The 26838-nt window shown below is 30.3% G+C and overlaps 1 protein-coding gene across 1 annotated transcript; it reads left to right on the top strand.

Moving 5' to 3' along the window:
* Window positions 1-22273, top strand: LOC142225497 (glycoprotein-N-acetylgalactosamine 3-beta-galactosyltransferase 1-like). Its single transcript, XM_075295281.1, has 5 exons — window positions 1-450; window positions 19062-19677; window positions 19742-19838; window positions 19901-20179; window positions 21932-22273. Exons 2-5 carry the CDS (start codon window positions 19145-19147, stop codon window positions 22124-22126), a joined length of 1104 nt encoding a protein of 367 aa, XP_075151396.1. The 5' UTR covers window positions 1-450; window positions 19062-19144; the 3' UTR covers window positions 22127-22273.
* The last annotated feature ends 4565 nt before the right edge of the window (window positions 22274-26838 follow it).

Here is a 26838-nt window from a genome sequence, read left to right as displayed (position 1 = left end):
GCAGTTAAGTATGCAGTGAGCCATAAGAGGGTACGTTACGTCGGACGGTGCGCGGTGATTCTTTTTATTTTTTGTTCTTCGTCTTCTTCTTAGTGGCAATAAAGAAAATAACTCGATTGGTCTCGGGCCATAGTTTGTTTGGCTGGCTACTCGCATCCATACCGCCGAGTGTGTCGACTAATAAATTTGCTGTATTTTGTGTATGATTCTTAATCCATTACGACGAATATTTGGACAGTAGCAAGTTGTTTTGTTCATTAGTCCAAGAAAAAAAGAAAACATGAAATACACCTGATATCTGCGTAACTGTGTCAAATGAAATTAATAATCAACTTTATTTAGAAATAAAAATCAATCAAATATTCAAGATTTTACTTGCGAATGCCTGTTAGTGTCGTTCCAACCAAAAGTGTTTTGAGTCTGCGCACAGCAGCTACGACTAATTCAACGGTATGTGTTAATCATGATGCCGATCCCCTACAATTAATTAGAGAGAAATGTGTTAGCGTCTAACTGCGAAATTTTTGTAAAACAAGATATGATTATGATTATCCTAATTATGCTCTAATTATAACATAATTATTTTCAAGTTCAACTTTTGTTATTTTAAATCTCGATTTAACCGATATAAAAAATTGTAAAGAAATGGTGATAGAACAGATGTGAATATTCGAACATAACAAGCAATGTAGAAATTATGCTTTGTTTCAATTAAAGAAACGTCTTTAAATTAAAGTATTGGAAAAATTTCCCACTTTTAACGCTTTTTTGCTTTGTACACGGACGAAAAGGCTTACATATGTTTCGGTATAAAAATTGGAACTAAAGTTTTTAGCAGATTATTTGTAAGGGCAAGCATATAATGTTCATGAATTAATATAATGTTTTTGGGACAATATATATCGTGCAGTTTATTTGGTAAGTTTAAATTGATTAGGAAAGAGTATAAGGAAGATAGTTCTCTCGCAGCAGTCCAGCTAACATGGTTTCTACACAGAAATAATATCACCAAAATTTCCAATTATAATTTTAATAAAATCTTAAATAACATTCCATCAAAAGTTTAATAGGTTCACTCACAAAAATTAATTATATAAATTAATTTTTTTGATTGAATATGGTGTTTGATACTATCATTTCTGTGATTGTAGACATTTCAATTAAAAAATAATTAGATCAATTAATTTTGTTATTGAAGACAAATAAATTTTTTTTCTGTGTACAAGTACGAAAAAGACTGCTTTTCATATGTTTCGGTATAATATGTTCGGAATATAAACATATTTTTTTTGTAATCCAACACAAGTATGTTTTTTTGATTTGGCTACAAGTAAAAAGACGGTAGTAATTAATTGGCGCCTTAAAAATACATATGCCCAAAGGGAAACATAATATGTTTGAACTATACAAACAATATTTTGTTTTGACAAATTCTGAAAATATATATGCTTGAACGAGAATGGTTTTGGGAGTACACGTTAGAGACGCGATTATATGTTTATAATTTATTTGAAGGTTATACTCCACATTAATTTATAAACAAAATATAAAAGTCCTCAAACAATCACGAACTTTTACGTTTTACATATTTCTTCATGTTGGACTTTTAGCATCACTGTGTTGATATCTTTCGTTATCCCTGTCATTCGACATTATTAGTTTTTCTTTACACTCTCTGCTCTCTCTTTCTAAGCAGATATATGTTTATAGGCATTTTCTAAACTAATATATGTTTGCATCCACACATATTACATTTAAAAAATGTTATATCCCAAATATGTTTTAACATGTACAGTGCTGTTCAAATCATTTGCATCCACATTCCCCGTTCAAAATAAACCATAATTTTAATGAAAATAAAAATATTAAAACCAAACTTTTAATACAATATTGTTACTTATTATGTTAATTTTAGAGATTTAAGGGAATAAACGAACTAACAACAAAGACTTTTTGATCATTTAAAAAATTCTTTAAAAAATAGAGTTGTCACCTGTTCAAAACATTTACAATTAATACTAAGTGTCACATATTTTTAAAAATAATTAATTTGTAAGAGGAATAATTAATTTGTAACAGGAAATTTCTCCCAGCCAGATCTATACTAAAGGCTGTGGAAAGGTTCATTCGCCCGAACCGAAACATGTACAGTCCAGGCGTGTATAGATTTGTATCTGGCGTTTTATTTTCAATGGCTCTATTAACCATGTTCCTTAATCTATATCTGTCCATAAAGCTCGAAGAATAATTGTATAATTAGATATAATGCATTTGGACGTCAATTGCCTGTTTCGGTATCAGGCTAACATGAAATATAATAAGCAACGATGAGCCCGTCGTAAAACTAGGAAAAACACGACTAATGTACGCGTTAGAATTGTTGTTGTATCCTGAAAACCAGTTTCTGTAAGTTATCACATGTTGTGGTAGTTGACTGTAGAAACAATAAGCATTGTTCGGCTATTCACTACTTAGGTGAATTCTAACAAATTAGCTTTCTAGAAATAAATTTCGTGTTGTTGCATTACCATATAACAAAACGAAATAAAAATAAGATTAAGGGACTTGTAAGTTATATGAAAAGATGATGTACAGTGGGAGAAAAGATGATTCAATTTGTAAGAGGAAATTTCCCAAATGTTTTCTTCATAAGGAGTTAGCATAAAGGGCCCAAAATTGAGTTATCTCTCCCAGCCAGATCTATACTAAAAGGCTGTGGAAAGGTTCATTCGCCCGAACCGAAACATGTACAGTCCAGGCGTGTATAGATTGGTATCTGGCGTTTTCTTTTCAATGGCTCTATTAACCGTGTTCCTTAATCGATATCTGTCCGTAAAGCTCGAAGAATAATTGTATAATTAGATATAATGCATTTGGACGTCAATTGCCTGTTTCGGTATCAGGCTAACATGAAAAAAATAAAATAATTAAAGTTTTTGTAACTTTTAACGATAAATGTAAATAGTTCAAACTATAGCCATGTCGTTTGATTACTTCTGCGCAACTTCTTGCCATTGGTTACGATTAAATGGTCAATGATATCCTATATCCATGCAGACGCATTTCCAAAATGGCACATTTTGTCACATGGGACAAAATGTTTTTGTAAACTTCCGGCAGCGTAATACCCTCGACTCTATAAATCGGGATAATAACTTTTCCAGAAAAACACCCTCAGACCATAATATTGCCCCCACCATGACTGACGGAATTTTTGTTTTTCTTGAGTAAAGACTTTCTTCTCAGCCTTCGTACTAAATTTCTACCATCCGATCAATGCAAGTTAAACTTTGAGTCGTCGGAATATATAACACATTTCCACTGCCCATAAAGCCATTTAAGGTATTTTTGTGAACATTGAAGGCGCGTTAACCTATTTTTCTTTGAAATAAGTGGTTTTTGACATTTTTGTATAATCGCACCCCGACTTTTAAAAATCTACATCTGATCGCTATGGTTGATATATCCAGTTGATTTTAATTTTTGACTTATTTAGATGACATTTGAGTTAATTGGTATATAGTTTTTTTGATTATAGGGTCTTCTTTTGGGATAGTCTTAGATTTTCTTATACCTCAATGCACAGTTTTGGTGCATCCACTGTTTAACTCGAAACGCAGGTGATTTGTGACCCTTCTTCTCTTCCGAAATTCGTTATTGTGATACCCCAACTTTAAAATCATCGATATTTTGTCTCTTTAATATGTTGTTTATACTTATTGCCGGCCATTTGATAGAATTATTCGAAAACTTAGACTTTTCCTTCTTGGCGTTACATACAAATGCACAAACTTATTATACCGGCGAATGGCCACCAAATTATGACCAAATTAGGCAACTAACTTAACGATATTCCTAAAGAGTCGTTTTTGTACGTTGATTCTATCCTCTAATAGGTCCTTATAACTATTCCATGTAAAAAATATAAAAAAGCCCTTAAAGAAGTGAATATTACAGGGTGCTCGCTAGTTACAAATGTTTTGATAATCATACGATCAGGTCTAATCATACGATTCTTTACATTTCGGAAATATCAATATTTTATAGCAGCCCATTTATTTACCCAACTAGAATTTGGAAATACCACCCCATACAATTTATTTTTAAGTGAAAAGTAACCAATAAAATTACACTAGTTTACACTGCAAATGTAAATTTGATGATAGGTTACTTTTTATGTATTTTGATCTGCTGAATTCGAAAAAATTTTAAACAATGTTTTATGGAACAGTTTTTGAGATATCCCGTTATTTTTAGTTTTTCGCTCTTTTTTCACTAAACAAATTATATCTCGAGTTAGAAATACACAGTCTCACATAAGTTTACATACCCCTGAGTTTTTTACCTATTAAAAAAAGTTGTTTGTAAAAGAACTACTTATTTCCTCAGGTAACCAAATCTCGAAAATAAATACTTCTGTCACCGATTCTAATGGATCAATGATGTAAGATGGACACTACTTGAATAGGAACTTAAAAAGTAAATTAAATTAAATGAACATTGTATACACATACGTACATACAAGGATAGCTTTTTAATAGTATAAAACGTAGTTCTCTACGGTGAAAAAAAGCTTTTCCGGTTCCAAGGATTTTGTCTTTACACTAATTAATTTGGTATTGATTACGAGCCAAAGAAACGGAGAATTGAACAGATACTAGGAGACGAATTTGAATCTTTCGGATTTTTTTCAGCAAAATTATTTTTCATGTAATTATACCCATTTTTAAGTCGAATGAACTGTAAGTTTATCCACTCTTGGACAAGGCAAATAACGTTATGCGTATTCTATGCTAAGCAAAACTCGCAAAAAAAAAACTTTGGCTTCACAATATTTTCTTTCAGTGTATGTTAAACCTTATGAAAATAATAAAAAGAATACAATGCATAATGCCGTTTATAACGAATCCGTTAGGAGAGATATAAATTTGGATATACATATAACTCAGAATGAATTGCAACATTAAACACAAATTAATTCCATTATTAAACTAGAAAACTTACTAAAACAACTAGTGAGTTAAATTCGTGATTACTACCTACATTCACTTAAATTACCATTATTATGAAATGCATGGAAAAATCTTCAGAATCAACGTTTAATTACATTTTTTTTTTAATTTTTTAAGTTAATGCTCAATTCTGTTTATGTTTATAGTTAATTATGCCATAATTTATTCCATTTTATTAAGCCATTATCGGTCAACTGCATTACATTTTGAGAATAATCATCACAAATTAATGTGAAGTATTTATTATTGTCATTATAAGTTAGTCATTATAATTCATCGCAATGTAATGCACCGTGTAATGAGACTTTTACTGCTGGTAATGCAAATTGTAATGAGTTGTAGTTACCTAGTTTTTGTTGGGAGGTATTGAGATGACGAATAATCCTGTATAATTGGATCTGTGATAAGTTAACTGGTTGAAAAACTATCGATGCCAATTTCAAAAAAAAAAAAAAAATCATGTTTTTAGTGACCCTTTTCCGCCGGAAGAGTAGAAACCATCGTTCCGGTTTCTCTTCATGGTCGTATAGATGATACTCTATGGTAAGTAATAAGACCAACTTGAAGAAAAAGGACCGAAAAATGGCAATGTTATAAGCAATTGAGTGAACAAATACGATGTCAAATCTTGCAAATATGAGCACTCACCCACACAAAAATGTTTTTTTGTGTGGCCGAGTGAGTTGCTCATATTTGCAATCGGATTTGTTCACTCAATTGCTTATAACTTTGTCATTTTCCGCCTTTTTTTCTTCCAGTTGGTCTTATTACTTACCATAGAATATCATCTATACGACCGTGAAGAGAAAGCGGACCGATGGTTTCTAATTTTCCGGCGGAAAAGGGTCACTGAAAAACATGATTTTTATAAAATTTGCCCTTTTTGCATCGATAGTTTTTGAAATGTCTTCAATCACAGAAATGGTGGTATCAATCACTTTATTCAATCAAAAAAAATAATAATAATAATAATAATAATAATTAATACAATTTAATTTAATATAAGTTCACTCACATATCTATTAAATTTTTTATTGAATGTTGTTTAAGATTTAATTAAAATTTTAATTGGAAATTTTGGTGATATTTTTTCGGTGTCGCTGCACTGCTGCGAGAGAACTATCTTCCTTATACTCTTTCCTAATCAATTTAAACTTACCAAATAAACTGTATCTTCATATTAACAATTTATTAATTATATATTATAGTTTGAGGGTAAATATCGATTGAATCAAAAACCAGAAACAAATTCAATTTGTCGAACAAGAATACAAAGAAAAGTGTCCGAAAATGACAAAAACAAATTGGCCACATATTCATTTCATTTTTATTGAGTATCTACACAACCAGATTAAAATCTTACAGTGCAGGATTATAAATGTTAAAATATCTCCGACTTAATATAAATATATAAAATAATAATTAAATTTTGAAGATAAAAAGAAAATAAATAAAAATTTAAATAAATAAAATAAAAATAAATATTAATAGGAAAAAAGTATAGAAAACTAATTTTAATATTCAAATAATTGCTTTCTTGATGATTGAAATTGTGAATCAATATTATATCAACAAGCAAAACTTTAATATTAGATATTCTAATTGTGAAATAAATTTTGAATATTCTTTTTAAGAGATGATGCGTTATATATCGGGTGGTAGAGTGTTCCAGAGACGTATTGTGCCAATAAAGAACTGCCATTCGGATACAAGACCTGGTGACTACATCGATTTTCTGACCATTTATCAGAATATTAGCATTCGACAAAGAGAACCTTCTATTCTTGTGTATAATCCAACATTTAAACTTTTGTGGATTTAGTAGCAGACCATTGCACTATGGTCTGGCGGCCCGAATTTTTGGGCCAAAAATCATAGCGCTTAAGCGGTTGTTGATCACACACAAAATGTTCTATACATTGATTCAAAAGGACTAAACCTTTAAGACTAATCCATTTTTGGACCCGCCTGCTACTGCTTTCATATTTTTATATCTTTATATATAATATATATATATATATATATATATATTATATATATAATATATATATATATATATATATATATATATATATATATATATAATATATATATATATATATATATATATATATATATATATATATATATAATATATATATATATATATATATATATATATATATATATATATATATATATATATATATATATATATATATATATATATATATATATATATATATATATATATATATATATATATATATATATATATATATATATATATATATATATATATATATATATATATATATATATATATATATATCTTCAAAATTTACAAACAGAGCTTTGAAGATTGTTTATAACTTGCCACGGAATTTTCCGACAAGTCGATTATACATGGATGTTACAAAAAATGTTTTAACAATAAATAAATGCGATATATACAAACCAAGAATTGAAAGAAATCAAATGAATTTCAATACAAGAAACAAAACGAATTACCAAATGAAGTTATATATATATATATATATATATATATATATATATATATATATATATATATATATATATATATATATATATATATATATATATATATATATATATATATATATATATATATATATATATATATATATATATATATATATATATATATATATATATATATATATATATATATATATATATATATATATATTATATATATATAACTTCATTTGGTAATTCGTTTTGTTTCTTGTATTGAAATTCATTTGATTTCTTTCAATTCTTGGTTTGTATATATCGCATTTATTTATTGTTAAAACATTTTTTGTAACATCCATGTATAATCGACTTGTCGAAAAATTCCGTGGCAAGTTATAAACAATCTTCAAAGCTCTGTTTGTAAATTTTGAAGAGAGTTTAAAGCATTGCAATTTTTATTTGCAGCATATACGGCCACCATATACCTTACTTGTGACTCAATTAGAGAGTGATATATAACCAATTTCGACTTCTGATCCAGCTTCCATCTAAGCTTATACAATATACCAATTGCAGGCGCTATTTTTCTTTTTACCTCATTAATATTGATCGAAAGCCGATAATATTGATCGAAAGCCGATCAAATAGTATTTTCTCAAATATTTTATCAACAGATGAGAGAATCGATATCGGCCTAAAATTATCTATATTGCATGCATTCGTTTTCTTTGGTATAGGTATTATCTTGTGCATCTTCAGACACACTGGATACCCCGAAGTATTAATAATCTTGTTTATAATTTCTTTTATAGCAGGAGCAATCTCATCGACATATCTTTTCAAAAATTTCGGCGAAATGTTATCGCTCCCAGAGCTTTTGTTCACATTCATTCCTAAAATCGCATCTCTTACAGTTCCCAATTCAATATTCTGTAGACAAAAATGTTCCCTACTACGCGTAAGCGTCCCAAAAAGTTTATTGAGTCATCTGGCCGTCTGACTATTTGACTATTTGCCATCTGTTGAACCAATGATTCTTCTTCATGCAAGTCAAATACCTCTATTTCTACGCATTGCTTCATTAATGAATCTCCAAGACTTCCTAGTATCATCCCTTACCTTATCTAAAGCCACCTTATCTAAAGCCATTTTGTAAAAATTACTCCTGCAGAATTTCGTTGAAAAACGTATGATCCAGCTTATCCTTCTCAGCTGTTCATCTATATTCCCTTTCTTATTATCTTTCCGTCTTCTATTCAATAATTTATCTTTCAAGTGAATAAGCCTTTCCAAATCATCATTAATCCAAGGGGACATATCAAAACGAATATCTTTCTTAGCATTTACCATAACAGTCGATTTGTACATAGCATCTTGCATAGTTCCTATAACATTATCTACAATGCCAGTAGATGTATACGGTAAAAATTTTGCTGGCATATTCCTTCTTAAGATATCCTTAGCCTTGTTAAAATCGCAATAAGATCTAAATAGATCTAAAATTTTGATCCAATTTTACACAATAACTTCGCACTTTTATTTTAATATAGTTAATATATTCCGCTGAAATGCTAAGATTTTCATAGTTTTTTTGCAATATGGTTAAAACCGTTATCAAATTTTTCTTCTTTTCGGTGTGAATTCAACCAAACATAGAGCAAATCCCGGTTCTTGAAACAAAAACAGCCTAAAATGAAAACGCATTTATTCTTCAAAAAGCAGATAAAAGAAGGCGGTAAAAGCGGAATTTAAAACGGGAGTTGTTCTAGAATCACACTGTTTTAAAACCAAGTTGGAATAAGTTGGAATTTTTAAGTTGTATTCCATTTAATTTTACGAACATTTTTGATTTTTATACCCTCCACCATAGGATGGGGGTTTTTTAACTTTGTTACTCCGTTTTATAACACATCGAAATATTGCACTAAGACCCCATAAAGTATATATATTCTGGGTCGTTGTGAAATTCTCAGTCCGTCCGTCCGTCCGTCTGTTGAAATCACGCTAACTTCCGAACGAAACAAGCTATCGACTTGAAGCTTGGCACAAGTAGTTGTTATTGATGTAGGTCGGATGGTATTGCAAATGGGCCATATCGGTCCACTTTTACGTATAGCCCCCATATAAACGGACCCCCCAAATTTGGCTTGCGGAGCCTCTAAGAGAAGCAAATTTCGTCCAATTCGGCTGAAATTTGGTACATGGTGTTAGTATATGGTCACCAACAACCATGCAAAAATTGGCCCATATCGGCCCACAATTATTATAGCCCCCATATAAATCGAAATCACGCTAACTTCCGAACGAAACAAGCTCCCCATATAAACCGATCCCCAGATTTGGCTTGTGGAGCCTAAAAGAGAAGCAAATTTCATCCGATCCGGCTGAAATTTGGTACATGGTGTTGGTATATGGTCTCAAACATCCACGCAACAATTGGTCCACATCGGTCCATAATTATATATAGCCCCCATATAAACCGATCCCCAGATTTGGCTTGCGGAGCCTAAAAGAGAAGCAAATTTCATCCGATCCGGCTGAAATTTGGTACATGGTGTTGGTATATGGTCTCTAATAATCATGCAAAAATTGGTCCACTTCGGTCCATAATTATATATAGCTCCCATATAAACCGATCCCCAGATTTGGCTTGTGGAGCCTCAAAGAGAAGCAAATTTCATCCGATGCGGCTGAAATTTGGTACATGATGTTGGTATATGGTCTCTAACAACAATGCAAAAATTGGTCCACATCGCTCCATAGTTATATACAGACCCCATATAAACCGATCTCCAGATTCGGCTTGGGAAGCCTCAAAGAGAAGCAAATTGCATCCGATCCGGCTGAAATTTGGTACATGGTATTGGTATATGGTCTCTAACAACCGTGCAAAAATTGGTCCACATCGGTCCATAATTATATATAGCGCCCATATAAACCGATCCCCAGATTTGGGTTGCGGAGCCTCAAAGATAAGCAAATTTCATCCGATCCGCCTGAAATTTGGTACATGATATTGGTATACAGTCTCTAACAACTATGCAAAAATTGGTCCACATCGGTTCATAATTATATATAGCCCCGATAAAAACCGGTCCGCAGATTTGGCTTGCGAAGTCTCCAAGAGAAGCAAAGTTCATCCAATCCGGTTGTAATTTGGAACATGGTGTTAGTATATGATCTTTAACAACCGTGCCATAATTGGTCCATATCGGTCCATAATAATATATAGCCCCCATGTAAAACGTTCTCCAGATTTGACCTCCGGAGCCTCTTGGAGGAGCAAAATTCATCCGATCCGGTTCAAATTAGGAACGTGGTGTTAGTATATGGTCGCTAACAACCATACCAAAATTGGTCCTATCACTCAAAAATTGGTCCATATCGGTTCATAATCATGGTTGCCACTAGAGCCAAAAATAATCTACCAAAATTTTATTTCTATAGAAAATTTTGTCAAAATTTTATTTCTATAGAAAATTTTGTCAAAATTTTATTGCTAGAGAAAATTTTGTTAAAATTTTGTTCGGTTCATAATAAAGTTTTCATCATTGTCAAAATTTTATTTCTATAGAAAATTTGGTCAAAATTTTATTTCCATAGAAAATTTGGTTCAAATTTTATTCGGTTCATAATCATGGTTGCCACCCGAGCCAAAAATAATCTACCAAGATTTTATTTCTATAGAAAATGTTGTCAAAAGTTTATTTCTATAGAAAATTTTGTTAAAATTTTATTTCTGTAGAAATTTTTGTCAAAATTTTGTTTCTATAGAAAATTTTGTCAAAATTTTTATTTCTATAGAAAATTTTGTGAAAATTTTATTTCTATAGAAAAGTTTGTTAAAATTTTATTTCTGTAGAAAATTTTGTCAAAATTTTATGTCTACTTCGTTAAACTGAATTATATACGTATTGGATCGATCTTTTTTGATTTAATATATATCACGTATGGACTTACATACAATTTAGAAGATGGTGTTAGGAGGTTTTAAGATACCTTGCCATCGGCAAGGGTTACCGCAACTTAAGTAATTCGATTGTGGATGGCAGTGTTTAGAAGAAGTTTCTACGCAATCCATGATGGAGGGTACATAAGCTTCGGCCTGGCCGAACTTACGGCCGTATATACTTGTTTTTTGTTTAATATATACCACGTAGGGACTAACTCACAATTTAGAAAACGATGTTAAGAAGTTTTAAGATACCACAAACCAAGTAATTCGATTGTGGATGACAGTCTTTCGTAGAAGTTTCTACGCAATCCATGGTGGAGGGTACATAAGATTCGGCCTGGCCGAACTTACGGCCATATATACTTTTAATTTGAGGTCATATAATATCACTATTATTTCATATCACATTAACATTTTCACATTTTGTTTTTTTTTGATAAATAAAGTACTTACCATCATCTTTCATTTCCATATTAAAACTATTTATAATATATTTTCACTTTACTTTGAAAAATGTTCTTGATATGTTAAAAATCACAACACGTGTTATAGTTAAAATACAGAAAATTGCACATGTTGTCAGCCCTGGCGAATAACGGGTTTTTGACGTATATTTTAACAAACTATTTTTTTGGCATCTGAAAGTATTTATTATCGTATGACAGTAATAAATTTAGAATTTAGATTTTTGGCCAAAAAATTGGGTCCTCCCGACCATAGTGCATTGGCCCTTGCACATCGAAACACACGATCAAGGTCGTGCTTGAGTTTCCTCAAACACTCACTAGCATCACCATAGCCATTTTTAACACTGTTACCGTTTTGTATATAAAAAGAATATGCTGTCGTGGAGTGAAGTGAAGGGTATATTGTAATCGGTGCAGATTGACTTTAATTTTACTGTCTTGTTATGCATAATAAAGTAAGGGATTTCTAATACTAAAATAGACAACGAAGAGTTTTATACTATTGAATGCACCCTGTAGTTAGACAAATTTTCGTAAAAATGTCATGGAAATGATAAGAAAATTGTGTCATTAATTTTACTTATCAAACTATAACTACACCCAGAAAAAAGTGCCTTCGAAACTAAAGGAAAAAAAAATTTCATGAATATAGTTTATCCATTTTATTTCCATCAAGGTAAATTTTTGTGAAAAATAATAAAATTTACTCGTTTCAGTAAAAAAAATCCTAAACTGTTAGCAGTTAGGAATAGTTCATTAACTAGAATAAGGCATGGAATTTTACTTATACTATTTTCTTCGCTGGGTATAAGAATTTACTACTGAAAAAGAAAATTTTATTCACCGATAACAAAGCATTCGTAAAAATAAACAAAAACCGAACTAAAACCAAGTTTCCTCAAAATTAGTAAAATTTTTTATAAAATGATAATTGCGACTTCCTTTATAATAGAAAGTTTTTCATACATACGAACAACACTTGGCATAGAAAAATATTTTAGTTCATTCGTACTAAGAAGTATGAATTCCTTTCAAAACTTAAGGAAACACACTTGTTAGAATATAGGAAATTTTCCTAAATTTCTGTTGTCTACCTGTAATCGATACCTGTCATCGTAATCGATGTGTTTGCGCGTGGGTGTAATCGATATGTTTGCGCGTCGGTTTTTTTTCTAGTTGGAATCGCGTTGTTTTGGTATACGGAGAGATTGTTAAAAAATAATATGGTAAAATAATATAATAAATAACAAATACAATATATAAAATATTTGTTATTTTAAATTAGTGAGAAAAATTTTCCTTTTTAAAAATAAATCTATCAATGTTCGTGATAGTGTATAAAGAAAGAAACACCAGCAGAATAACAACCCTTTCATTTGTCTTCATTTTGGAATCTTCAATTATCAGTTAATATTCAGTGACGCTAACCTTTTGCAACAAAAATGTTTTATGATTTTTTATATTTGTAGGTATTGAAATTGTAGAAGGAGGACAAAATCGTAAGGCAGCAACTTATTAAAAGTGAAAAGTACAAGAAGAAGAAAAAGTGCGTTTTACAGTTGATAATACCACACGGAAATTGGAAATAGTGGAATAATAAACTAATATTTCAAAGAGATTCGATGCTGTTGATTCTTAATAAATATATTCAATATATTAATAAAACATGTCTTTTATTGAAGATAAAGTTGCTTTTAGAAATAAATAAAATTGTATTTAAAAACGAAGGTAAGCAGTTCTAATTATGAAGTAAAAGTTTTACCACAAATGTGTAAGATTTGTCGAAATGAATGAAAAAATTTCAATAAAATCATTCCATATATGAATTGAAATTAGTTAAATTTTTTCATTCTGTAGTATAGTGGTATATAAATATAGGAAAATGTTAACTAATATATGGAATACATTATTCCTAATTTCTACGAAAATCACATCGTTCAAACAAATAAAAATGTCTTTGGCGCTATACGAAGTTCAACTTTCTTCACAATGAGTTCATTTTAATTTAAAGAAGGGGTCACTTTTTTCTGGGTGTACAATCCAAGATTGTGTCCCCTTTATGTATTTAATAAGAGATACACATAACATACGATTTGAACCAAACCTGATAATATATAACTCTACTGTTTGTCTTTGCATAACTTCAAGTAAAGCAGCGTAAATTTGTGAACTTTGTTCATGTAGATCCAAAAATTGGTATGAGAGCTATATAGGGTCAGATGTCTATCAAATTAATAATTCTGACCCAAAACCAAACATACGAGTACTGGAACCAAATTGCATGTGCTTTGGACGAAATCTGCTACCTACAAAAAAATTAAAACGGTATTTAAAATTTTCGTTTTTCTCCGAAGAACATATTCATAAAAACAAAAAGTTTGCAACAATCATGGCAAATGTTTGGTATAACAATAGTTAGGTTTAGCCGTAAATCACTTTATATTCCAAAACCAAATCGGATATTTTTATATCATACGCTGCACTTTTTTTGAATAATTAATAGAGAAATGTGTATTCCGAAACCCTGTCCTTAAGCCTTTGACTAGCGATGTAAGTCGACATATTTGCGAATATCTTTAAAACGGCTTGAGATAGAAATGATTCAAATGAGTACTAACCTTGCACAAATTGCCACAACATTCAATTTTTCGAAATTCCAAAATTTAATTTTCAATAATAAATTGGCACTTTTTTAAAAAAAAGTATTTGCGAATATCTTTAAAACGGCTTGAGATAGAAATTAGATTCAAACGCCACAAATGAGTAGTAACCTAGCACAAATTGGCACAACATTCAAATTTTCCAAATTCCAAAATTTAATTTTCAATAATAAATTGGCACTTTTTTAAAAACTTTTTTGCGAATATCTTTAAAACGGCTTGAGACAGAAAGTTGATTTAAACGGCAGAAGTGAGTACTAAGCTAGCACAAATAGACACAATATTCAGTTTAAATTTTGACTATTTTCAATCATAAATTGGCACTTTTTAAAAAAGTTTTTGCGAACATCCCCAAAATGGTTTGAGATAGAACGTTGATTCAAACGGCACAAATCTGTTCTAACCCAGCACAAATTGGACCAAAAATGCCCTTTTTCAAAATTCAAAATTTAAAATTTTGGCGTTTAATATTTTGGAACTTTTTTAAAAAATAATTTGGCTTTTTCTCCGAAACGGCTTGAGATGGAAAGGTGATCTCAACGGCACAAATAAGCACAAGGTGACAACAGTTTGATACAATATTAAAAATTTCGAAATTCGAAAATGCGATTCTGGAAATTTTTCGAAATTTCCGAATATCTCGAAAACTATAATAGATAGAATTTTTATTTAATCGGCACAATAATGTACTCGGCTAGTACAACTCAGCACAACTATCAAAATTTCGATTTTCGAAAATTGCGATTCTGGCAAAAATTTTGATCAAAAAAGTTTTTTCCCAAATATATCGGTTATTTGATAAAAATTTAAAGAACAAATTGCAGCACAAATCGGCACAAACCTAGCACAATCCAGCAAAACTTTGAAATTTTCGAAATTCGAAAATGATTACCATTACTATCTACTTTCTTGGACATCTCTTCTTATGGCGTTTATGTTTCTGTACGCAACCCAAATGCGTTTTAAACAGCAAGCATACTTTTAGGCTTCAACTCTATCGCTCAAAATATAAAATTATTTGTGCGGAATAGAATTTAAAAAAAAATTATAGTAAATTCATACATTCAAAAGACGACACTGACGCCAATTTTAGTTCATGAAAATTACTATGTTTTACTTCAAAATTTCCCAGTATGGCAAAGTTTTCTTCTTTATTATTTTTGTTTTTTTTATAACATTTGTAAATTTTAGCAACAACGTGCCCATCTTTGACATCTTATGGCCTTGTTTACAAATTCTAATCCCAATTTTTTCTAGAAAAATTTCGCGAAAATTGTTTCAATTAAAGTCTTGAGTTTTAAAAAATATTCAATTAAAATTTTAATTAATTCAACATTTTTTTAATTGAAACAAAAATCAATTACAAAACTTAATAATATCAATGAATCAATAAATTAATTGACTTTCAATTACTTTTTTAATTACGTTGATTTCGTGATTGAAGACAAAAAATATTTTTTTGTGTGTAAACAGGAACCGTAAATAAAGATGTACGTGCATGCAAATCAAGATGATTAAAAATAAAATTTGTAGGATGTCTTCAAAACGATCGTACAAAATAGTTCTGATATCATCTGCAATGAAAAAACAGTGAACCCACCAGGTAGAAAACTTTTGTTTATTTTAGAAAATTTTGAATATTTTTAGAAAATTTTAACTAAACAGAGTTACAATCGCTAGCATCACGCCGATATCACAAAGTTCAAAAATGCAAGAATGTCTTTAGTGACATACGAAGTTTATGATGGACGCATTTTTGGTAAAATTTACAAAATTAAAGAAATAATGAACTATTTTGTGACAAGTACGAATTTAGTAAATTTTTTTGCATAAATTATGTATAATTTTTTCCCGTTTTTTAGTTCATTTGACTAACGTATGCAAAAAATTATTAGAGTAAAGCAAACTTTCTCGAAACATAATAATTCCATGAACTAAAATAAAGTTAAATTGGCTTTAGTGAAATAGAGAGTTCACTTTTTTTTGAGTGTGTATAGCCATGTATCTTTCTGGCTCAAAAAATTATTAAAAATGGAAGAAAATCGGTTGATGAACATCCTTCCGCTCATTTAATTTAATTTATTTTAAAGAAAATACACTTTTGAACTAGAACTTTGCAACATTTATTTATTTCTTATTTCGGCTTAAGGTCCTTTTCTAATTGTTAATAGTCAATTAACTTTCTTTAAGAACGAACGAAAAACTATATACCATAAGTTTATTCTACTTTTAGTATCCACCCATATGTCGCTGATTCAAATCCTAAAAATTTTGCCTTTTTCCTTTTATTATTCCCACATTTTTGTCTAAAAATTCAGTAGATTGCAAAAATATCCTTACAGTTAAATTATTCGAGATAAAAAATCTTTACATGAACACCCAAAACAAAGTTAACCCAACATGACAGGTACAATTTGAGTAAAATTTACTTATTTGAGAGACTTATGAATTCAATTTAAGAAAACTTCTCCCATTTTAGGAAAATATAAACTGATTTATTATTTATTAAAATTGTTCACTATATGTGTATACAACTTTTTTTTGTTATTTTTAGTTAGTTAACATTTGCTCACATTGGGCAAATTTTAACTAATATCAACTAGTCTTCATGAACTAAAATAAAGTTCATTTGCCATTAGCGCCATCTTTTTTGAATGAAAAAACTTTGTTGGACTAAGGTCGACTTGGCTTTAATAATTCTGAAAAAATATCTTAAAAATTAATGAAATCGTCTTTATCTTTATTGATTGGTTGATTTTTTGTATCTTGACCACAAAGCTAAAAAGCGTTCAAAAATATGAGTTAACACGTTTTTAAAGACTCTGATGGCACATGAATTTAGAAAATTAGGAAAAAACTAAATTCAAATTTGTTTCCTAGTAACATGTATTCAAAAATCTAAATTGAAATACGTATGTGTAGCATAATTGTATCCTTTCTTCATGCTTGTTTCCTTATGTAATTTTATTAACCACTGTTTTTTGAGTTGAAAACTTAAATGCGTTGACTACACCCAGAAAAAAGTGACCCCTTCTTTAAGTTAAAATGAACTCATTGTGAAGAAAGTTGAACTTCGTATAGCGCCAAAGACATTTTTATTTGTTTGAACGATGTGATTTTCGTGGAAATTAGGAATAATGCATTCCATATATTAGTTAACATTTTCCTATATTTATATACCACTATACTACAGAATGAAAAAATTTAACTAATTTGAATTCATATATGGAATGATTTTATTGAAATTTTTTCATTCATTTCGACAAATCTTACACATTTGTGGTAAAACTTTTACTCCATAATTAGAACTGCTTACCTTCGTTTTTAAATACAATTTTATTTATTTCTATAAGCAATTTTATCTTCAATAAAAGACATGTTTTATTAATATATTGAATATATTTATTAAGAATCAACAGCATCGAATCTCTTTGAAATATTAGTTTATTATTCCACTATTTCCAATTCCGTGTGATATTATCAACTGTAAAACTCACTTTTTCTTCTTCTTGTACTTTTCACTTTTAATAAGTTGCTGCCTAACGATTTTGTCCTCCTTTTACAATTTCAATACCTACAAATATAAAAAATCATAAAACATTTTTGTTGCAAAAGGTTAGCGTCACTGAATATTACCTGATAATTGAAGACAAATGAAAGGGTTGTTATTCTGCTGGCGTTTTCTTTCTTTATACACTATCACGAACATTGATAGATTTATTTAAAAAAACGAAAATTTTTCTCACTAATTTAAAATAACAAATATTTTATATATTTTATTTGTTATTTATTATATTATTTTACCATATTATTTTTTAACAATCTCTCCGTATACCAAAACAACGCGATTCCAACTAAAAAACAACCGACGCGCAAATATATCGATTACACCCACGCGCAAACACATCGATTACGATGACAGGTATCGATTACAGGTAGACAATAGAAATTTAGGAAAATTTCCTATATTCTAACAAGTGTGTTTCCTTAAGTTTTGAAAGGATTGCATACTTCTTAGTACGAATGAACTAAAATATTTTTCTATGCCAAGTGTTGTTCGTATGTATAAAAAACTTTCTATTATAAAGGAAGTCGCAATTATCATTTTATAAGAAATTTTACTAATTTTGAGGAAACTTGGTTTTAGTTCGGTTTTTGTTTATTTTTACGAATGCTTTGTTATCGGTGAATAAAATTTTCTTTTTCAGTAGTAAATTCTTATACCCAGCGAAGAAAATAGTATGAGTAAAATTCCATGCCTTATTCTAGTTAATGAACTATTCCTAACTGCTTACAGTTTAGGATTTTTTTACTGAAACGAGTAAATTTTATTATTTTTCACAAAAATTTACCTTAATGGAAATAAAATGGATAAACTATATTGATGAAATTTTTTTCCTTTAGTTTCGAAGGCACTTTTTTCTGGGTGTAAATGTATGTACAGCTTTACTATAATTTATGTCTTCGTTTCCTTTTTTGCCAAAATGAAACATCTCATTTTATTTTTCAGAATAACACCTGCAGCATGAGGCAAAGTTTTATGCATAGACACTGTAATTTAAAAGCATCATCCATCGGAGGAAATCATTCGGAATGATAAACCAAAATAATGCCTCAACCCTTAAACTCTTCATTACCTTAATGATTGGCATAGTCATTGGTTTCACATTTTCCCAAGTGACTGACACATCGCGGTATGAAATACCCAATTTTGGAACATCAACCAGAAATCAGGATATCTGGTCAAACAATGCTTGGCCAGATGAAAATGCGGTTCTACCATCAAACAATACCGGCGACATAGAGGATGGAAATTTTACAAATCTATCTGAACTCAATACCACTGTGGCCGACCAGTTGTATAAAGAGGTGAGAGTCCTGTGTTGGATACTTACAGGCCCAGCGAATCATCAGAAGAAAGCCATACACGTAAAAAATACCTGGGGATCACGTTGTAATAAGTTGCTGTTTATGAGTTCGGAAGAGGATGACACTTTAGGAGCTGTAAAACTGCCAGTGGGTGAAGGCAGAGGGAATCTGTGGAATAAAACACGAGAGGCGTTCAAATATATTTATGATAATTATTTAAATGAATATGATTGGTTTTTGAAGGCTGACGATGATACGTAAGTTTTGGAGATACCCATCTGTGGCGAAATTTATTAACCTTTTGGATTCCCTTTATAAAAGCTATGTGATAGTGGAAAATCTTAGGCTTTTCCTGTATCCAATGTCTACCGAGGCTCCCGTATATTTTGGCTGCAAGTTTAAACCTCACGTGCGACAGGTTCGACATTTTTTGGTTTACATCAAAAATTTATTGTAATATTTTTATTCAATCTATTCCAGGGTTATATGTCTGGAGGAGCTGGCTATGTTCTTAGTAGAGCAGCTCTTAAACGTTTTATGGAATTCGGCTACAGCAACAGCACCATATGTAGGACAGGAAAAGGTGGTTCCGAAGACAAAGAAATGGGATATTGTCTGCAAAATGTCGGTGTGGTTGCCGGCGATTCCCGTGACGATCAGCTACGAGGACGATTTTTTCCATCTTCGCCCAATGGTCATATAAAGCCGAAAGATAAATCCCATTGGTATTGGCGTTACATTTTTTATGCGACAGAAGATGTAAGTGCACAGATTTGAACGGTTTCATAAAAAAATAATAGCTACCATAAACTCAGAAGCAAATTGAAATACTCAGAAACTTTTAGAGCATATGTACATATTTCAAGCCAGTTCTACATCGAAAGAATTCTCGTTTTTTTTCCTTATAGAACAAAATATGTAATTGTGTTACAACCAATGAATCGTTTCTTTAAAAGTACGAAATATTACGTTCGTTCTGCGAATTTTGTTCTTCCCCAATAAAATTAAATCATTTTTCAAAGGACTATTATAATATTCAAGTTGAGAAAATCGCGTTCTCAACAAAAAACAGACACTACCCTTAACAAAAGAATTCAACACATTAACAAAAATTTCTCAACTGTAATCCTTTGATTGAAATTCATCGCTACTTAATAATTTCTCAAACAGTTTTCAATGTGAGAAAAATTTACATTGTTGCGATTATTTTTCATATTTTTCAACCTAACCCCAACATCTAACTTAAAGTTAATAGAAATTTCTAGGGGGTTTGTATAATTATTTCTTTTCTACAAAAAAAAAGTTAATAGTATCCAAAAGAAGCCAAAGCTGTCATTCACTATAAACCAATTAAAAATAAACTATCTTACGGCTTCCAATTATAGAATTGAGCAAATCAATGAAATATTAGTAGATAAATATGTCAATAGAACTTTATAACCCCATATAAAAAAAATTAGAGAAAACTTCAAGCCTCCTTTTTTCGATAAACTGTCACTAAATTGTGCTGCATATTTTTCATCAAGAAATCGAATTCCTCCAGAATGTTGGTGCCACAAACTTTTATCAAATTTCTTTACTATACATGCAGTCTACGTATTAGTATACACCTAGTTTAGGAATATGATCACCCCATGTTTCAAGAGCAAAGATTGCACTTAATTTAATGACTTCCTTAAAGATTGCACTTAATTTCTTTATTTTGACTCAACAATTACAATGCACTAGTGAACACCTCCTAACGTGAACACGCGTTTTCCTACACTAACTACTCTGTAACGTGAACAAACTTGAAAGCTCTAAGATGAACAACATTTTTTTGTCATAAAGTGTTAGGCAAGGATGAAATACAAGACTTTAAAGGCAGATTCACAATGCTAAATAAACCTATGGATTTTTTGTGATCTTGTTTATTTTTTTTTATGAATTTTAATATTAATTTAAATTGCTTTATAATTTCATACCCACTGATATTTTGTTCTTAATTTTTTATGAAATTGAATTTATAATTTAAGTTTTTAATATTACTAATAACAAAAATAAAAGACCATCACGCTAGAACGTGTAAAACTCATGAATATGGCTATGTTGTGTAATTCAAAGTTCGCTAACGTGAACTCTCTTGGTTTTAATTAGTTTACGTTACCGCGAGTGCACTGTATTATAACTATTTGAAGTAATTTCAGGAAATTGTTCAAAAGTTTTCACATCTTTTTAATTCCACCAATTGACCAGGAACTTCGTTGCACAAAGTAGTATAGGAAAACACGTGTTTTCGCTGACATTATAGGTGGTATTTTTCAACGTTTTCTCCAATAATTTCCAACACAATTTAAAAATTTCGTCAATATTTTGGCGATTTGAAAGTAGATCGTAAACAATTCGGAAACGTATTGAAGGTACGCCGTTTCATGTCAAGTTGAATTAATATGGAAAATTATGTTTATTTATTAAACTACGGGAAACTTTTTTTTTTTAATTTTAAAATATTTTCTTTTTATTTCTTTCTAGGGTCTAACATGCTGCTCAGATTATGCCATATCATTCCATTACATCCATCCCGATTATATGTATGTTCTAGATTACTTAATTTACACGCTACGTCCATTTGGCATATTACCAAATACATTGGAATTACCACCTAAAAGGGATATGGATGAATTGCTGTCTAAGTGGCGAAATGAAGTGTCGAATAATCCACTTTAATGGATGGAACCATTTTAAAGCGCATTGTGATTTAAAATTATGTTGTAACATGATTTTATCTTAAAAGGTGATATTTATTAATGTTAGCATTAAAATCAAATTAAATTATATAAACACTAAATAAAATCACCGATTTGTTATGAGAAAGCCCTTTTCACCAAACTGAAAAAATCGTGCAAATGCAATTCTATTATGAAAAGTATGTGCAAAATTAACTCTTAAAGCGTGGTACTACATCCTCAAAAAATCGCTTCTGTAACATATACTCCCAAACACATTCTGCTTCAAGCATATATATTTTCAGGATTGGTCCAAACAAAATATTGTTTGTATTGTTCAAACATATTATATCGGCTAAACTCTAACTTAATACTCACCTTTAGGCATACAATGATAGAAGAAACTTTTAATTATATTTTATATTTTTAAGACAGCAATTGTTTACTTCCATTTTTTTCCTTGCACCATACTATCTCGGTTTCTCTATCCAAACACATATATGTTAATAGGAAATTTCTAAATTAATGTATGTTTGCATCAACACATATTATATTTAAAAAATTTATGTCCCAAACATAATATGTTACATATATGTCTTTATGTAGTTTACGAACATTATAAGCTTGCACTTAAAAGTAATTTGCTATCAATATTAGTTCCAAACATATAATTTTTACACCTAAACCTATGAAAACAGTCTTTTTCGTCCGTGTATGTACGTTATTCTAACTGAAAATTGACTTTATTTCACGGTTACTTCTTTTTCATATTGTTAGTCAAAATATACAATCGCACCAATTTTATGCGTAAGACCATTCCCTATCCACAATACTTTCAGGATTGGTCCAAACAAAATATTGTTTATATTGTTCAAACATATTACGTTTCACCTTAGACATACACTCATAGAAAAAAATTTAATGAAATTTTCTTTGTGTATATATATTTTGAAGGCGTCAATTGGTTACTTCCATTCGCTCACTTGTAGCGTACTCTCTAGGTCTCTCTTTCTAAACACACAAATGCTTATAGGCTATTTCTAAATTAATATATGTTTTCATCCAAACATATTATATTTACAAAAATTGTATGTCCCTAACATAATATGTTCTAACTTATTAACATATATGTCCCAAACATGTTATGCTAGTTTATGATCATTGTATGCAGGTACTTAAAAATATTGACTTCCAAACATATAATTTTAACACCCAAACATATGAAAGACAGTCTTTTTCGTATATGTTTGACAAAATTGAAAACAATATTTTTTGCTTACTTTAACGACGTGAACTAAAACTGAAAAATAAGTTTTATACAAATGAAGTACACAATTTTACTTAACTAATATGAACATATTTTCCTAAAATGGGTGAAATATGTTGAAATTGAGTTCCATAGGCAGCGCCTAAATATAATATTGTGCTCTTGAAACATGTTTGGGGTTATCATATTCGATCTCTGCGTATGAATTACCACAACGTGTGATATGAGAAGATGAGAAGATATTTATGAACATATATTTAATGCATTTATCATCTATGATGCGCATTCAAACTTGTTTTTATTCGAAGTACATTTAGCGTATCTTAGATCATGGCATTTCTGTATATCCAATAATGTCTGACCCCGAATATAATGGACTGACACTTAGTCAGCATAAATAACATCTACCCATTCCTCGGTCTCGGAATGATGGCAAAGCAAAAGTTATAAAGGACCGAGCATAAAACAGAACCATGTGGCATCCTTGCCACAACCCCCTTGTATCACATATCTCAAAAGAAAAGCGCACAATCTTATCAAATATGGGCCAAACCTAAAAATTCGCCATTTTCGTCAATATTCTCTCCTGACAAACTGCGTCAAAGGCTCTTTGCAAATCCAAACCAACTGCAATCGCCACTTTCCTCTGCACAGTTCCCGCAAAAGCCGATCTCCTACATCAAGAGGTTATGGTCGGAGGAGAGTTCCCAATTTGATAATTAACTGCTCGGACACGTCGCATCCTTCCCAGATGTGAGGGAAGAGGCAAGACATTTTTCGATTTTATATTTATATATATTTTTTTAATATTACGTTTCGCCTGGGCGGAGAACCGAACGGCAGAACATACAGTATGAAAGCCAAGACAATAGCCACTGGGCTAGGTAGCTGTTATTATCATCAACACATAATTATCGCTATAGCCTAGATATGGTCTTTATCAAACTTTATCAAATACGTCGTAAATGGTTTGTAAACGTCGCATACGCGTCGTAAATGTAGAAAATGTAACAATCAGGGTTGGCCGGTCTCAAACTGTGACTTTTGCGACATACGATTACGACGGTATAATACGTATGTCGCAAAAGTCGTGAACCTATTGTAGAAAACCTAATTTTGAATTAATTATTGTGAACTATTTTAATTGTGAAGATTTTTAATTTTATTTAGTTAAGCTCCTCGATAAAAGGAACGCAAAAAATGCTTTATATTGCATATATTCAAAACTCTACTAGATGTACATCTCTCATTCACAACTTCAAACTGTTCTTGGTTTGTGAGGTCGATAATATCCAACCAAGCTATAGTTGCATCAGCGAATCTACCAATTTTGAAAAATTTTATTTTTGAAAATTTTGAAAAATTTTATTTGGTATGGAAATTAGCTCTAATAAGCCAAAAAAAACTGATTTTACAAAATTCTCTGTATACAGCCATTCACTTATGCAAGACTTTAGTAGTTTTCCTTCCTTCCAGTTTCTGCAGAAATTTGTAAAAGGTTAATTATGAGGGAGTACTGACCTTCACGTTTACTGCACCATCGAGTAGTTCATAGTAAATTTTGCTGGGAGTCTCCAATGGAAATAACTGTATTCTCATTTTTTTAACTCGTTAATAATTCTTTGAACATTCCTGAGAATTGAAATTTCCTCGCACATATCATCTTGAATACCATTCGCTCCCTAGCTGAAGGGACTGAAGTATTTTGAGTTTGCGACGTCTGCTACTTTTTCTACATTTACGACGCGTAGGTAACGTTTACGACGTTTACAACTTTCCGACAGTCGCAAACCTAAAAATGTTTGATACAGACCATTTCTGGTCGCATTATTATTCGTTTGCGGATTAAACATTCATGTCGTATCTTTAACAAAATCCATGCGTTAATTTTAGTGCTGAAAATCTAGAGTATACATTTTTTAATAGGTCGCTCCAGCCAAAATTACCATGTGCTACTCGACGGTTTATCAAATTTGGTCAATATCGGCTCAGAATTAGACAAAGCTCCAAAATACCCACATTTTCCTTGTAAAATCGCCACTGCTTAGTCGAATACTCCAATTGCCCTATACCTCTAATATCTACCCCCAAGAAAAAAGGCAAAGAAATTTTTTTGTAACTGATTAACTTTATTTTAGTTTATGAAAATTAGTTGATTTTAGTTCAATTTTGCCAAATGTGAGAAAATTTGTTTATTTTAATTATTTTTTGCTAGCTTTGATGAGAACTAAAAAACAGAAAACAGCTTTATACAATTTTACTAAATAAGAAAACATATTCCTAAAATGGGTGAAATTTGCTGAAATTGAGTTTATAAGTTTCTCAAATAAGTAAATTTTACTTAAATTGTGCCTGTCAATAACTTCATATAGCGCTAAAGACATTTCAACAATTTAAAATTCCAATTTTTTTCTTTTAAAATATGATTTTTTTTTTTTGAACAACAGAAAAAATGATTATATTAAATTTTTATAAAGTTTCTTCAATTTGACAAAAAATATTAACTAATTTGTATCATGTTGCAATTTCTCAGAAATATTTTAGTTAAATGTTCTAATATAATCCTACATTTTGTTTTATGATGGATTCACTTTTTTCTGGGTGTATCGACTTTTACACTTTTGCGAAATTTTATGCAATGGTAAATATATCCCATACATCCAGCTGATAAAATGAGAAGATTAACATCTGAGGAGTCGTTGTATTTTACCCCTTCTGACCAAAATGTTCTAGTGTAGCCATTTAAAACACTGATTTTCAATCGGATCGGATGACATATGAAGCCTCAGTGGGCACCAGTTTGTATTGGAGTTATATGTCATTTTGGACCAATATGGGCAATTTTTGCATGGTAGTTAGAGGACTGATTTTGATATCACTTGCAGAATTTAATTCAACTCTTGAAATCGGTTTATATTATATCTATAACAACAGCTTTTGCAGATTTTCAACCTGTCGTCTTGTTTCGTTTGAAAGTAAGCTGAACAACGAGCGTACGGACATTGATAAAATATTAGTTATAATGGCATAGTAGCAATACAAAACATTTCATAAATAATCCTAATGTTAAATAAGTGGCAAATACAATCGATCTATAATGACTAGTAATCGATATTTTAAATAAAGCCAACATGGCAAAATTTAAACTGCTATGTTTCTAACTAATAGCAATTTTACAAATTTTCCAGCAATTCAACATAAAAAATAGCTAGATCTAGCTATATTTATCTTTTTTTCTCTATTCTCTCTCTAGGTCTCTCTAACGTTTCTAAACATATATTTTTTGAAGAAAAACATTAGGGAAAAAAATGAACTATTTCGTGCGAAAATTGAACTAAATAGTATTCCAAATATGAGATTCATGAAATTAACGAAAATTTTCCGACATTTTTGGATCTTTAATTACCATTTAAGAAATTCATCTTGCTCGAAAAGAAAAAATGAAT

The sequence above is a fragment of the Haematobia irritans genome, chromosome 2, assembly GCF_050003625.1.
Source record: "Haematobia irritans isolate KBUSLIRL chromosome 2, ASM5000362v1, whole genome shotgun sequence".
Taxonomy (NCBI): domain Eukaryota; kingdom Metazoa; phylum Arthropoda; class Insecta; order Diptera; family Muscidae; genus Haematobia; species Haematobia irritans.
This window is presented reverse-complemented; position numbering and strand designations above follow the sequence as displayed.

What these genes read in the sequence shown, in the direction of transcription:
- LOC142225497 (XM_075295281.1), top strand. Translation starts at nt 19,145, where the DNA reads ATGATAAACCAAAATAATGCCTCAACCCTTAAACTCTTCATTACCTTA. An exon ending in TTGAAGGCTGACGATGATAC is followed by an intron (nt 19,678 to 19,741) that starts GTAAGTTTTGGA and finishes CCTTTATAAAAG; the next exon opens with CTATGTGATAGTGGAAAATC. An exon ending in TTAAACCTCACGTGCGACAG is followed by an intron (nt 19,839 to 19,900) that starts GTTCGACATTTT and finishes AATCTATTCCAG; the next exon opens with GGTTATATGTCTGGAGGAGC.